The sequence below is a fragment of the Panthera pardus genome, unplaced genomic scaffold (genome assembly GCF_024362965.1).
Source record: "Panthera pardus isolate Hobbes unplaced genomic scaffold, ASM2436296v1 HiC_scaffold_19, whole genome shotgun sequence".
Taxonomy (NCBI): Eukaryota; Metazoa; Chordata; class Mammalia; order Carnivora; family Felidae; genus Panthera; species Panthera pardus.
Window position 1 is genome coordinate 7,620,652 of NW_026526754.1, and position 15,165 is coordinate 7,635,816.

Below are 15,165 nucleotides of genomic sequence, written 5' to 3' on the forward strand. Positions count from 1 at the left end.
CCCTTTCCCAGGCAGGGACTCAAAGTTCAATTTCTGGCCTTGCCCCTTGGCAAGGGCTACCTGTGCACTCCCTCTCACTATGAAGCAGGTAGGGAAAGCCCAGCCCCTCCTGGTGCTCCTCTGGGTAGGCCTCCTCCTTTTCTTCCTCCTGGGCAGTCAGTCCTCTCCACTGATGGCTTGCTCAAGTCCCAACAGTCATCTCAGCCCTTCCTCTCCTGATTCCCTGATGGCAGTACCGGGACTGTTTCTACCCCACCAGCTATGAAGATCCATCTGAAACGGCTGGTGGGACATTTGTAGAGCCCATGAGGTCCCTTCCTCTGGCCAACAAATACTCATAATAGTCTTTTCTAAGAGTGGCTGGGACCAAGCTGCAGGGAGCTGCCTGGCACAGCTGCAGTGAAGCCTGGCTTAGTAGGTCAAGAGTTCCATCCACTCCAGCAATTGGTGGCCCAAGTATCTGCCTCCACAAGGTCCTAGCTTCACAGAAAGCATGGATTCCATCAGAGCTGTGCAGAGATGGTGAAGATCCAGGCAGAAAGAAGGCAGTCCCTGTACTCAAGGGCCTCTGTCCTGGAATGGAGACATCCTCCCCGCAGCCTGACACACAGCAGCTCTCGAGTCAAAGGCAGGTAGTTTCCAGGCAATCAATTTAGAGTAAATGAATTATTTGGCCATCTTAACAAGGGAAAACAGGATGCTGAGTGGGGGGAGAAAGGGAGGGGCAAGGTAGGCAGTGAGAGGCAGGGTAGAACGGTAGATAGCGTGCTGGCCAAGGACCCTCTACTCCCTTGCTTTGCTGTGTGGCCCTGGGCCAACCAACTCATTCCTTCTCTGAAGCCTCAGCCCTATAGTTGTCCACCCAGCCCGACTCTCAGGGGCCTAGGGACCCACACCTTTCGGATGCTGCAAACCAGCTTAGCCTGACCTGCCCACTAAGTGGCCCCCGCAAAGCCTACTGGGCTTCCAGGAGCTGCAGCTGGGCCTGTGGCTCAACAAAGGGGAAGCCTGAAATAAACAAATCACTTGGCTGAGGTGACAGAGATGATTCTTTTTTAATGAGTTGGTCTCAAATAAAAACATATGGTGTCCGGACAGCCTCACCCAAGAGGTGCTGGATCACTAACACTACGATAAATACTGTGTCTTTTTTTAATATATATATTTATATATATAATCTCATTTTTTTTTTTTTACTTATGAAAATAGTAAGCTATCACCAACTTGGATAGGCTTCATCACTAAATGAGCAGAAACCAGCTCAGCACAAGCTCTCCAGAGATAAATACTGGTGGCTCAGTCAGGAGGAAAAAAACAAAAAGATTTAAAAAACCCCAACCCCTCCTCAAAACAAAACCCCCCTTTCAAACTAGAAGGCGCTACATGAGAGTAACCAGCCAATACTGTGTCAGAGGCCGCTGCACGTGAAGACAGAGACTGAGGGCTGGCGGGGGGGGTGGGGGGGGGGGTGGGGGGGGTGGGGCGGGAAGGGAGGAAGGAAGAAAGGGAAGAGAAGAAAGAGAAGAAAGGAAAGAGAAAACAAGAAAAGAGAAGAGAGAAGAAAAGAAAAGAGAAAAGAAAAGAAAAGAGAAAAGAAAAGAAAAGAAAAGAAAAGAAAAGAGAAGAGAAGAGAAGAAAAGAAAAGAAAAGAAAAGAAAAGAAAAGAAAAGAAAAGAAAAGAAAAGAAAAGAAAAAACAGAGTTGGGGAGGCCAGGCAGGAGGAATGGACTCTGCCCATGGCTTCCAGGTCCCTGCGCCAGATGCCTATGGAGGGCAGGGCTGCTCCAGCCCTGGGGCTGAGGAAGGGCCAGGTGGGGCCAGCCAGCGTGGTCAGCTAGTGCAAGTAGTCGTCGACTCTGGCAAAGGAGCAAGATCCCAGGCCCGCTCTGGCCATGAGCCGTAGACATTCAGATGCCTGACCCAGGGCGAGCATCAGAGGGGGCTGCTTTGGCAGGTTCTGAGACTCTGTGAAGGAGAGACAGGCCTGGTAAATGCTCTGCCCAGGAACTGGGCTCAGGTCAAAGTTCCCTTGGAAGCACAAAGTGGGGTCAGTGGACAGAATCGCTTAGAACATGGTGTTCACATATCTGTGTGAGTATGTCCCAGCCACCAGCGCATGGCTATGCAGCCATGCTAGGAACCTGAGGACCTTAACTTTCTTTAGAGCAATGTGTTGGCCCAGGCCTATAGACACAGGCCAGAGTCTATCATGATCTAGCCAGCCAATTCAGCTGGGCAGAGAGAGGTCAAGATTTAAGTTCAGCCATGGAAGCCCAAGTCCTGTGGGCTACCAGAGAGTGCCTGGGCAGAGCACACTGCCCTAATTTGGACAAATACCAGCAATCCCCAGGGAGAGAGGGAGGAGCCACCCTAGGCATTCATGGACCAGCTTCTGTTATTGTTAGAGCTGCTTACCTAAAATGGCGCTGTTGAGGGCAGCACACACAGGCTCCCTCTGGATGGGGTCAAGCTGCTGGCCAACTGGGCAGCTCCAGGGATCTGAGTACGCCAGCAGGCTAAATGCATCCTAAGGGACAGGACATTCTTGAGAGGACTGTGGCACACGCCACACACATACACACCTCCATGACTCCAGGGGCATACAGAGCCCTACATGGTGCCCTGTGAGCATAGGGTCAGAAAGGACTGTGCCTTCCCCAGAGCCTAGAGAGAGTAGCATATGCCCCCGAAGTCCTGCTTCCCATTGTGGACTTCACTAGAACCCGCTCTGTCCTGCTGCTGCTGCCCCCACAGCCCTCCCAGAGTCACCCTGCTCCCTCCCCCACAATGGAGGCCTGCTCTGTATGAAGGTCAGGTTGTTCTATACCTGCAGCATCTCCGTGTGAGCCAAATTCTTGCCATACTCCCGGCCCAGCTGCTCACTCAGTGCTTGCAACTCGCGACCAAACAGGATAATCCTTTCTGTGGCAGCCTGGTTGCCCCCACAGAGCTGCCGCCGAGGATGCCCATCATCTGCACCCAGAGCCCAGCAGAGAACAAATCAGGAAGAGTAAGGAGAGAAGGGGAGAACTGGGGTGGGGACCCCAAAAGGAACATGGCGAGAAGGACCTTGGGGAGACTGCCAGAGGCAAGTTAGGGCTGGGAGGAACAGGTGGATCATCTGGAGCTAAGGTGCTTTTAGTCCACCAAGCACATTGTCTAGGGGTCTGGACTTAGAACCTTTCCCTTCTCCCACCCTCTACAGATGCACGGGTGTTCATAAGAGTGCCCACCCTCACCAACTGCCTCTAGCCTCAGACACAGGGGCCCTGATCTTGGCAGCAGGGCAGGGGCTTTCCCGTTTCAACCACCCGTTCATGATCGGCTAAGGCGGCAGTGGACCAGGTCTGGTTAGAGTTTCTCAGGCTGTCAAAGCCTGCCCTTCCCAATCCCTTCCTGGGGGACAGAAGACATCTGGATAGAGCCATTACCACCCACGGATCACCATGCTGAGCCATCATTCTTACCCATGCTGGACTCATCTGTCTGCAGGTCCTCATGCTTGTAGGCGCCATTGACAATGTGTGTGGACACACTCTCCAGCACACCATTGGGGTAATGCTCTGCTTCCATCTCCATCTCACTGTCACTGTGGAGAAGGGTTGAGGTGGGAGTTGGCCAGAGGGATGTGGCTGGAGCAACCTGGTTGGGCTTCCATTCAGGCTTTAGCCACAGATTGCTGTGGGTAAACCAAAGGACCCTAGGAGCATGAAAGGCTTCCCAGGCTCCAACACTCGGACCCTAGTGTGACACCAGCTATCCCCAGAGGCCTCTCATCTGATTCTCACTCTTGTCTCAATGCTGCCTCTGCGGCTCTCCCCTTCCTGGACTTCCTCTGAGTTGGTGCACCCCTTCTACACATTCCTCCCCTACCCCCCAGTGACCAGAGACCCCTGATAAGAATCTCTAGGTGTCACACCCAGGTCAAACCTGAGGCATGCCTGGGGGCTGCTGAAAGTCACCTGTAGTCTATAGCCTAATACCTCTGCTGCCCAACCTATCTGACCTCAAGCCCCACCCAGCAAAAGGTTCTTTAGTGTAGACCCTAGGGGTTCTGCCAGGTCTGCTCCCAGGAGACCACATTCTCAGCCTGGCAGTACCAGTGCCTCTGGAAAAAGTCAGGGCCAAGGAAAGTGGCAGCTGGATCATGGGTAGGGCCAGAAGCTGGAGCCAATGCCTGGTCTCGCAGGTCAGCAGCTACTACTCCAGGCACAGACTTGGGATGGAGGTGGGGGTGAAAGACAGGGGGTGGCACTTAAAGGACAGGCTGCAGTAAGCCCAGCTGGTGCAGAGCAGAAAGCAGGAGGAAGAAGCAGAGCAGGACAGGCACCTGGTCTCCTGGTTACTGGTGCTGCTGTGGGGCTGGGACTTGGTGGAATCTGTTGAGTTGGACTCGGAGTAATTGACGGAGGATGGGGATGAGGAAGACGAGGAGGATGAGGAGGAGGAGGAGGAGCTGGGTGCAGGGTATTTACTGTGGTTCTGTTTGCTCTTCGTGGATACGACGCCATTGCTGCAGCTGGGACTGTCTGCTCCTAGAAACCAGAGGGTAGTCAGAAGAAGAGGGGCAGTTTGCCATCAAATGGGGTCTCAGGAATAACCACAGTGGTCCCATTTCCCTTCCCCCAAATCCAGCAGCGAGCCCTGAGCCCAGCCCAGGGAAGGGCATATGGGTGGCCTTTCTTCTCCACACCAGTTCTTCCCCGAGCCCTCTGGAGAGTGGCTGACCTGTGTTGTGCATGTGGGAACTACTAGGGCCGTGTCGGGGGCTGAGGCTGGGGGAGCCAGGGTAGCTGTCCTGGGACTTGGGGCTTCGGGAGCTCAAGCTGCGGACCTCACTGTCAGTCCCATTCACCATCTCCACAAATTGTCGGCACCTGCAGAGGGAGCAGAGCGGCAATGCTCTGGGCTTCGTCTGGGCTATATGTTCCGACCACCAGCTGGGAGGGGCTGGACTATGGGGCAGCTGGTGGTGCCCAAAACTTACTTGAGCATGAAGAGCAGGTTAGGGTTATGCTCCAGCAGTCCTGGATAGAAGCGTTGCGTGGTCTCAATGGCCTCACCCACACGGCCCTCCAGCACCAGCTTCTGGATCTCTGCAGAGAGCAAAAGCATGGCAGTGAGTGAGGGGCTGTAGAGCTCCTTCATAATCACATGCCTACAATACTACCAGCTCTGAGCATGGACTAGCCAATGGTCAGGTGGGCCAGCTCAGAGTAGCATGATGCTTGAGATGCTCACAGAAGAGGCTGAAGAAGGAAACTGGCCTCCCAGCCCCAAAATAGACCCTGGTTTCTGTCAAGTGTCGGGAGTCTTCAAAGAATAACAGGGGAAAACAAGTGGGACTCAGTGCAGAGGCAGGAGAGCAAATTTGGAGGCTTGCTCCTGTGGAGGTCAGTTCGCCAGGGACCTGGGCATGGGGAGGGGCTCTGGCTGTGGGAACATGATCTGGGGTTGGACACCCAGGCAGCTTGGTGGCCCTAGGGGCTCCTCTTCAGATAGATTTCTCTCCTGTCAGGCTTCACAGGGGGGTGGCAAAGGGAGCACAATGGTTTCTGGGCCAGGACCCAAGTCTTGGCAGTCTTCAGGGGCTGCAGAATGCTCCCTGCTGGGGAGAGGAGGTCATCCTCCTCACACTGGCATCTCTGACGTTGACACCTTTCAGGCCATCAGCATCTTGCTCTTGCTCTGGGGCCTGGTGCATCTTGCTGGGAGCGACTTCTGGGTCTGAGGCTCTCATTCGTAGATCCCAAGTCTGGGATCCCTTTCCGTCTGTCTGGCTGGGCGTAGCTTCTCTGGGAGACACAGACACATGCACATACACAGAGACGACAGGCTCAGAGAGACGCAAGCAGGCACACACAGACACACATCCACACACACCCATTCTCCCTCACTCTCCTCTCCTCTTCCTATCTCCTTACTGGGCTCTGTTTCCTCTTTCCCAACACCCTCCTTCCACAAAAGAGCCCCAAACACACAGTATGCAGGCCAGTATGTACACTGGGAAAGTTTCCTTTGACTCCTTCCTTTGGTTGTCTGCAAAAGGCAGGACCAGAGGTGGGAGCAGAGAGAGGTGCCACCGCAGCAGCCACTGAGAACCAGCCTTCACCCTGTCTGACTACTTCAGTCCTCTTTCTGGCCGGGAACAAGCAGAACTACTAAAGCTGAGTAAATGGGAAAGGCAGGACATTGGTCTGGTAAGATGCAAACACACTCTTCCAAAAGACCATGAACAGGAGGCTGAGTAGAGGCCAGGATTTGGGGGAAGGAAACAAGCATGGAGGAGTGGGATCCAGCCATGCCAGGCCCCAGCCTGTGCCGGGCCATCAGAGTGTGTAGTGAAGAGGCTGCACTGAGACATTCATTCCCATGCTGCTGGGCTGGGGCTGTGGGCTAGTCTCCTGGTGGTAAGGACCAGAGCTGAATGGACTCCTGACAGGTTACCCAAGGCTGGCATGAGCCAGACAGCAGAGTTAGGGATAGGTGAGGGAGGGAGGGAGGGAGGGAGGGAGGGAGGGAGGGAGGGAGAGAGGAAAGGAGAATCAACCTTACTTTGTCTGTTCTTTATGGATGCTTGTTCTTCCTGAATCGGGGTTTCAGTCATTCGGGCAAAAGCTGTGGCCGTGGCACAATACCCATGATGCACCAGGTAAGATGAGACCATGCTAGAAGAAAGGAAATGCTCAAGGTGACACTTTAGAACTGCATTTCTCACTGACCACCTGAAGGGACAAACTATCTCCCTGTCTGGGCTCCCTTACACACATCATGGAGGTCCAACCTCCACAGAATAAGAATAAAGAGGCTGAAACAAAATGAAAACTTCCCCCAGTGCTCATGCAGTCAGGCTGGAGAAGGGCTGGTCACCAGAGCTGTCCTGGTAGCTTGGAGGAGGGGATGCAGTTTCTCTGCAATATGCTGCCCACAAGTGGGCAAATATGATAACAAAAATACACACACAGGCACATACCATCTCCTTACAGAAACAGGTGCCTCCTGTGAACTGCAGCAAGCCCAGAGCTGGCTGATAGGCTCTCTGAGGGCTTCCTGGAATGGCAGCTGGCCAATCAGCCCGGGAGCTGCCCAGACAGAGACGATGTGTGCCATGTGCGTACCCTCTGTAGACACAGAAACTCCTCTGCAGGCTACCCCGTGTGCCCAGCATAAGCACTGCAGCTTACCCAGTGAACTTAGCCCTCAGGAGTGCTGGCTCTAGCGGGTGATGGGAAGCTAACCCATGACCCAAATTATTCCACAATATGCCACAAGTCAGGGGCTCAGGAAGCCAAGATATAGGCATCAATGCAGCCAACAGGAACACAATTTTTGGGAAATGGCCTGGAGAAGCCCAACACCCAGTAGCCATTTAATCCCACCACAGCTGGCTGAGCAGTGGCACATGTGCGTATATGTGTATGCACACACGCAGAGCAGAAGGATGAGCCCTCACATCTGATGTGTACGGAAGTGAATACCTTGGTGTAAATATGTGTCTGATGTCCTTATTGTAACTGCCAAACACAAATGTGAAAGGCACAGAAGTTCAGGTGTGTGTCCCCTCATGTTTTAAAGGGTAAATGAGACGATACATATAAAGTGCCCAGCACAAAGTTAAGAAGTCAATGAAATAAACCTCCTAAATAATAATTATAATAACTATATTATTATTATTATTATTATTATTATTATTATAAACTCAAGAGCAAACATTTTTGACAAAACATGGTTCAGATGAATGGTCCACATGTACATCAGATGCCACTAATATGATGGTCCAGTGACTCAATAATTGGTCCAGTGACTCAATAATTCCACTTCTTGAAAGGGCACCAAGAAAGTAATCTTAAATATGAAAAACTCTTTACCTGCAAAAATGCTGCCTATACAAGCAAAAGAGAGGAAATAACTTGAACCACCAAGGAGCTCACCAAGCTCACCAAGGAGCTTGTGGTAAATTTGTCTCCAAGATAATACAGACATTAACAATGTTCATAAAATGAAGTCGTATGAAATGCCAGGATACAGCTTATATGTAGGTCTTGGCAAACACTCCATATGAACACCCACCAGCACACATATACACACATATAAACAAACACACTGTAAACTGAGACTATCATTCCCTCCCCCAAATAGCTGGAGCAGCTCCACCTCTCCCCTTGCCTGTCCCAGCAAGCCTGTGTCAGGGACTGGCATATACTGGCTAGTCCTCCAAGGAAGGGCTTCCCAATAGTTCTGAGGGCTGAAAACAAGACAGTGCTGCTCCTCCTGAGAAGGGTCTGGCCACATAGCCCCTGCCTCAGCCCTCCCCTATAACCTGCCTCAACATTAATCCTTTAAGAAAGGAAGACTGCACAAAGAGCCCAGTGTGCAACCCAGCCCCACCTGAGAGACTCTGCTACCTGGGTGCCTCTGTGGGACAATAACCAGGGCTAGCAGAAGCCCAGACCTTCCCTGATCACCCTTGGAAGCCAAGCTAATAAGCTAACCCACCTCCTGGAAGAGAAGGTACTGGTTACTGCCTCACTCAGGCCTGCAGCTGGCAAGTAGAAGGGAGACCCAAACCTCGCCTCCCTTGGGATGCAGCAAGACTGGTTTCCAGGACAGTTTAGCAATTAATCATCCAAGAGCCAGATAGGCTGGCCTCAGGATGATTCTCTTCCCACCACCACTGCCAGGAATGTGTGGAACTTAGCTAGATGATGACCCTGAGAGGTGATCTCAGGCAAGAGTCACAGCATGATGGATATTCCCTATGGTGGAAAAAAGTCCACAAATGAAGAGACCACAGGGCATCCTAGTACATCCTCTGCAAAATAACGTGGGGAAGGAAAACAGCTCTGCTGGTGATACTATATGGCAGAGCCTTCCAATCCAGTTGAGGGGGCAAAGGTTTAGTTAGGAACAGATCTGGAGAACTGAGCAGAAGCTGTCCATTCACTAAGAGGGAAGCAAGAGAGCAGGAGGCAGAGTCACCCTGGGAGTGCTTTCCAGAAGGAACAGCTACCCACTAGAGTTCATAGGTGTAGTTTGAAGCAGTACAGGGGCCTATAGGAGGAGAATGAGGCCCTTGGGATGGGCCAGGGCTGGGTAAGGGCGGGAGTGGGGCACTCACTTCTGCAGCACCGCCTGCCACTCTCCAAGCCGGGCACTGATGGGGAAGCAATGGACAGTGCCTTGGACCTTGGCACGCCACTCCCGCATGTAGTCCTCAATGTCAAACAGGAAGGGCTGCTGCCCAAAGTTGGCGTCCACAATCTCCCCAGGTGTCTGCAGGCCTACGGTGGGGTAGAGGTTGGCCTGAGGAGGAGAATGAAATGTCAGTTGGGCCCTGAGTGCAATGGGGCAGCAGGACCTCGCCTTACCTCTGGTGCAGAGAGGGAAGGCGCTGGCTCCTGCAGGCCACTACTCCGGCTTTGAGAGAATTGCAGTAAGGCTGGAGGAGGCAGGGCTAAGCCACATTCTGCCCACCTGCCTACCAGAGACGCTACTCCCCAAAGCTTCAGGAGAGAAAGCAAAAGAAAATCAAGCCAGGCTCAAAGTGGAGTCTCCTGCCCTGCATCAGAGGTTATGGTGTCCCCAAAGCCCAAGGTCCCCCTTTGGGGCTCATCCAGGACACATGGGAGGAAGGCCAGGCTCCACAACCCTGCAGGTGTACCCATAAAGATCTGCTACATGGGTGTATAATGGCTCCTTTCAGAATGACCAAGGATCCCTTTGCCACAAAAAAAAGGAGTATATGACAGGGCAGGAAGGGATGCGGGAGACAGGAAAGGAAGGCGGGAAGGAGGAGAGCACGGCAAAAGGGGGTAGGTGGTTTGGACCCCCAGACGCTGGCAAAGGGTAAAGAGAGGCCACTGCCCTTCCTGTCAAAGGCTCACTAAGAGGAGGATCTTCTGGCCAGTGAGGTTTGGGCATGTCCCTCTGTGGGTGTGGGGCTCCCTGTTTTCCATTATACGCTGCCATGGCCAGTTTTTGCCAGATCACTCCCTCACTCAGTGCTTCCTGTGGCTCCCCATTTGACTTGCTAGTCAAGTCCCCCACTTGACTTGCTAGTCAAGTGTCTCGCCAGCCTCCTCCTCATTGTCACTGGGCCCCAGTCCTCTCTCCCACCTTCCATCCTCTGGCCATTTGTCTGTCATTCCTCAGTATCACGTGCTTTACTTTACTGAACACTGGGTTTACTGAATACTGGGTTCAGCCCACCACAACCTTGAATCCTAAGATCTCTAGCTTCCTTCCTTTCCCCTCCCAACCTCCATGCCATAGGCAAAGCCCACTCTCTCCAGCAAATCTTACCTATCAATGCCCTCAGTGACGCCCCCTACCTTGAAGCAGCCATACACTTTCTAGCACCTGATGACTGCCCACATTCATAGCTCTAAAACTAGACCATTCCCTAGCCAGGGTCAGAATTCTCCTGTCTGTTCTCTTTGCCTGAGACCACAGCCCCTCTCTGGTGCTTCCAGGTAAGGAGAGAAGGATTCTGATCTACAGATAAGAGTTTCTAACAGGATCTTGGGAGCTGTAGTCTGGGCTTCAGAAGGCCTCGCAGATACAAGGGCATTGCTAGGGCATCACAGGGGTGCTCAGGATCCCAAGGCTACCACTGGAGTCAGCAAACCTCTCCTCCTTCCAGAACCCAGCCAGGGTACACAGAGCCAGTCCAGGCTCCCAGAAGTCTGGGTGGAGGCCTTGCATGTGACGAGGCCTGTGATGACTCATAATAATTAAGGACTAGGGTGCAAGAGATGGGGATGAGTCCTGAACTCAGCCTTTTCTAAGAAAAGAAAACCCAACAAAGCTCACCTCTCTGGCTTGGGTGAACCTTGTACAGTAGCAGGCCTAGTCCCCTAGGGTAGTGGCCTTCCTCAGGGATCTCTGAGGAGTAGGCGCTGGGACTGGGCTCCAAGACAGTTCAAGAACAATTCTCTATACACCCCAGTCCACTGGCTGTAAGCCACACAGAACTGGCCCAGACTAGCTAAACCATGGAGCCACCCTCATCTCCACCCATGCCATCCCCCCAGCTGCCTTTGGAAATGCCACAGATCACTGTCACCTGCTAAAAGTCATGGAGGAAGACCAGGCCTTGCTGCTGGAGAGAGAGGAAGGCCAAGAGGTACCCCTACTGGTACTCTCAAGCTGACAGCATAGCATACATCCCTGTTTGGGGAAAGAGCCAGACTCCACACCCTGTACTTGCAGGTTCCACCATACTCCAACCCAGTTAGCCCCAAAGAGCCCAGAGGGAGAAGACCCAATAATAGTACTTACCGGGAGGTCTGTGAAGGCTATACCTGCGAAGGGAAAGAACAGAAATCAGGCTACTTGGTCTCCTACCCCTCTGTGCGACCACAGAAGGTCCATCACGATGGCTGGGGAGGGGCTGGTCACCACATCTCCCTATGATGGAGGCCAAGCATGTGCTAGGGCCTGGTAGGTTTAGACCTTGGCCTTCCATTTGCTGGGTCTGACTGGAAGTAAAGTCAAATACTTGAATATTCACTCACAGTTCTTCCACCCTCTCAGGGAAAGCCCACTAGGAAGGACTAAACTCAAATGATCTACCCTAAGGCCTCTTCAAGTCTGATCCTTCTTTTGATCCAAGATATATTTATGGAGACTTACTGTGTATGCCAAGCCCTTTTCCATCCATCATCTCATCTGATCTGCATAACAGCTCTGGGGAGCAGGCTTTCTTATCCCCATTTTACAAATGAGGAAAGTAAGCCTCAGAGGTTGAAAGATTTCCCAACAGTCATAAAGCTAGCTGAAGTGTTTGGCCTAGACTCATTCCTAGTCTAACACTCCAACATCCTAAGTTGACAGAGACAGCTGACAGAGACAGCTCTAGGTGGAGACAGGGAGGGTGGCAGCTGCCGATCTCCATCCCACACCCATCCAGAGTCTCCAGAAGTTTCAAGTTGACAAATGACCTGTGTACCCTCTGAACCCTTCTGCAAAGAGAAGGGGCTGTTCCCAGGTACCTCAGCCTTGAGTTGGAAGTGAGAAGGGAGGAAAGTGGGATCTCAAATAAATGAGCAGGGCAGGAACCTCAGAATATCCACCAGAACACTCATGTTCTTTAGAGTGAGAAATGACTCACGGCCAAAGGAGACTCTTCCAAGGACTCACAGCCCTCCCATTTTTAGAAAATTTCTTATGTCTTCTAGAAGCTCCTGAGCTTTTGGACTGACAAGTTTCTAAACCACTCCTTAGAGGTCCCAGTCTGCTCCCCTAACTCCTACCCAGAAGAGAAACCGAAACCCAGCAAGACAGAAGAACAGGTGAGGGTTTGATAATAGGTCTCCTAGTAAACCTGGGGTCAGAATCCTGACAGCCAACCAGCGTATACCACGCGCTTCCACTGTGCTGGGCCCCGGGCTCACTGCCCTACAAGGAACCATTTAATCCTCAGAACAACCTTGGAAGGTGTATACCATCTCTAACACTAGTTTACAGATTAAAAAACCAAGGTGCAGAGAAACTGTTTACATTCTTTGCCAGGTTATTATGCTCCTTAGGGAGGGAAGCTCATAAATTCCATGATCTACCTGCCTAAGGCCACTTCTCAGGCCCACATGCAGAGTGGCAGTCACAGAGCTGGCAGAATGGAATCTGTAAGCCCCTCTGCACCCATGAGAAGACCTCATGTCCACCCTCCAGGTCTGCACAGGAGCTGCCTTTGTGGATCTCAGTGTGGTCAGGCTGCTGCTGCTGCTACACTCCAGTTCAGGGAGAAGGTCCACAGACCCTGGAAGGAGGTCGAGGCTCCATCAGTTATTTGCAGTGTGACCCTGATCATTTACCCCATCTTTCTGAGCCCATCTGAAAAAAGGAGGGAACATTAATCCTAACACTTAAAGAAAGAAAGGAGAAACTGACATACTTGGTGAAAGCTGCTTCAAAAACTATGAGGTCTTGGTACAAGCTGGCTGCAATTGTGCCACAGGGTAAGGCAATTGCCACATTTCTGGGCAGGGGATGACCTACCCTTGCTTGCCCAGATCTACCTCACAATGGCACTCAGGAAGGACAAGGCCTTGAGGTGCTTCCAGGAAAATGAGGAAAGAGGCCACTCCACCCCCTATTGCACTGGACAAGGGCAACCCTGCTCCCCCAGCCCTGCAGATCTCTGGGAGCCTCTGCAAGGCCAATGTAGTAGCAAAATCTGGGGAAAAGGTCAGGCAAAGATCCAGGATGCAAACAGAACATTCAAACTTGCTGATAAGAAGTGCTCTGAACCAAAGAGTCATAGGTCAGGGGTCAGCGAGGCTGAGGGTATAAAGCCTATAAGCACACAGAACTGTATAAAAATGCAAGTGCATGGACCACTTGTAGGTGAGACATCAGTATCCTGTCTCCATTCATTTGCTCATTCATCCTTCTATCAAGTATCTGCTGAGACCTCCCAGGAGCCAGGCCCTGAAAGTGCTACTGGCTCCATGCAACTAATAATTACACAGGCAACTGACCATTGACACAAAGGGCAAGTGCTATGACAGAGGAACGATGGAGCAAAGCAAAGGAGTGGGGAGGCCAGAGGCAGGAAACATAATTCTGCTTCTCTAAAGGGGAAAGGGTTAGGGTTCTGAGGTTAGAGAGCAGTGACTGATTCCAGGTGAGGCTCTGAAGCACAATATTGATAAGCTGGCTTGTGGAAAAGAAACAAGGTCATTAAAAGATTCACCAAGTTGGGAAAACTGGATGGCAACACATAGAAGAATGAAACTGGGCCACTCTCTTACACCATAGACAAAAATAAATGCAAAAATGGATGAAAGACCCAAATGTGAGACAGGAAACCATCAAAATCCTAGAGGAGAACACAGGGAGCAACCTCTTTGACCTCGGTTTGAGCAACTTCTTTTTAGATATATCACCGAAGGCAAGGGAAACCAAAGCAAACATGAACTATTGGGACTTGATCAAGATAAAACGCTCCTGGGCATCTGAGTGACTCAGTTGGTTGAGCATATGACTCTTGATTTCAGCTCAGGTCATGATCCTGGGGTCTTGGGACTGAGCCCCAAGTAGGGCTTCATGCTGAACATGGAGCCTGCTTAAGATTCCCTCCGCCCCGCCCTGCCCCACCCTGCTCACACATGTATGTGCACACACTTTCTCTTTCTCTCTGTTAAAAAAAAAAAAAAAAAAAAAAAAAGATAAAAAGCTTCTGCACAGCAAAGGAAAACAGTCAACAAAACTAAAAAGCAGCCTACAGAATGGTAGAAGATACCTGCAAATGATATATCCAATAAAGATTTAGTATCCAAAATGTATAAAAAACTTATTAAACTCAAAACCCAAAAAACAACCCAGGGGTGCCTGGGTGGCTCAATCAGTTAAGCATCCGACTTCAGCTCAGGTCACAGTCTCACAGTTTGTGAGATCAAGCCCCGCATCAAACTCTGCACTGACAGCGCACAGCCTGCTTTGGATCCTCTGTCTCCCTCTCTCTCTGCCTCTCTCTCTCAAAAATAAACATTAAAAAAAAATTAACTCATGGGAATGAGAGGTGGTGTAGCCACTCTGGAAAACAGTATGGAGGTTTCTCAAAAAACTAAAAATAGAACTAGCCTACGACCCAGCAATTGTACTACTAGTATTTATCCAAGGGATACAGGTGTGCTGTTTCGAAGGGACACATGCACCCCCATGTTTATAACAGCACTATCAACAAAAGCCAAAGTATGGAAAGAGCCCAAATGTCCAACAATGGATGAATGGATAAAGAAAATGTGGTACATATATACAATGGAGTATTACTCGGCAATCAAAAAGAATGAAATCTTGCTATTTGCACTACATGGATAGAACTGGAGGGTATTATGCTAAGTGAAATTAGTCAGAGAAAGACAAATATCATATGACTTCACTCATATGAGGACTTTAAGAGACAAAACAGACGAACATAAGGGAAGGGAAACAAAAATAATATAAAAACAGGGAGGGGGACAAAACAGAAGAGACTCTTAAATATAGAGAACAAACAGAGGGTTACTGGAGGGATTGTGGCAGGGGGGATGGGCTAAATGGGTAAGGGGCATTAAGGAATCTACTCCTGAAATCATTGTTGCACTATAGGCTAACTAATTTGCATGTAAATTTAAAAAAAATTAAATTAAAAAAAATTAACTTGGTTAAGAAATGGGCAGA

The 15,165-nt window shown here is 50.9% G+C and overlaps 1 protein-coding gene across 3 annotated transcripts in view; it reads right to left on the reverse strand.

Annotated features, from left to right (window-relative positions):
• Positions 1-1,641: 1,641 nt before the first annotated feature.
• The window catches only part of RANBP10 (RAN binding protein 10), a 60,953-nt gene continuing 47,429 nt past the window's right edge, over positions 1,642-15,165 (reverse strand). Inside the window, exons 6-15 of one of the 3 annotated variants that reach the window (XM_019455538.2) lie at positions 11,281-11,303; positions 9,119-9,303; positions 6,556-6,668; positions 4,988-5,096; positions 4,729-4,877; positions 4,331-4,535; positions 3,468-3,589; positions 2,828-2,973; positions 2,416-2,527; positions 1,642-1,965 (exon numbers count right to left, since the gene is read on the reverse strand). In XM_019455538.2, the coding sequence (XP_019311083.1) occupies positions 1,835-1,965; positions 2,416-2,527; positions 2,828-2,973; positions 3,468-3,589; positions 4,331-4,535; positions 4,729-4,877; positions 4,988-5,096; positions 6,556-6,668; positions 9,119-9,303; positions 11,281-11,303 (1,295 nt within the window). In that variant the 3' untranslated portion in view covers positions 1,642-1,834. The remainder of the gene's footprint in view (positions 1,966-2,415; positions 2,528-2,827; positions 2,974-3,467; positions 3,590-4,330; positions 4,536-4,728; positions 4,878-4,987; positions 5,097-6,555; positions 6,669-9,118; positions 9,304-11,280; positions 11,304-15,165) is intronic. The other 2 variants (XM_019455540.2, XM_019455539.2) reach the window with 2 other exon arrangements.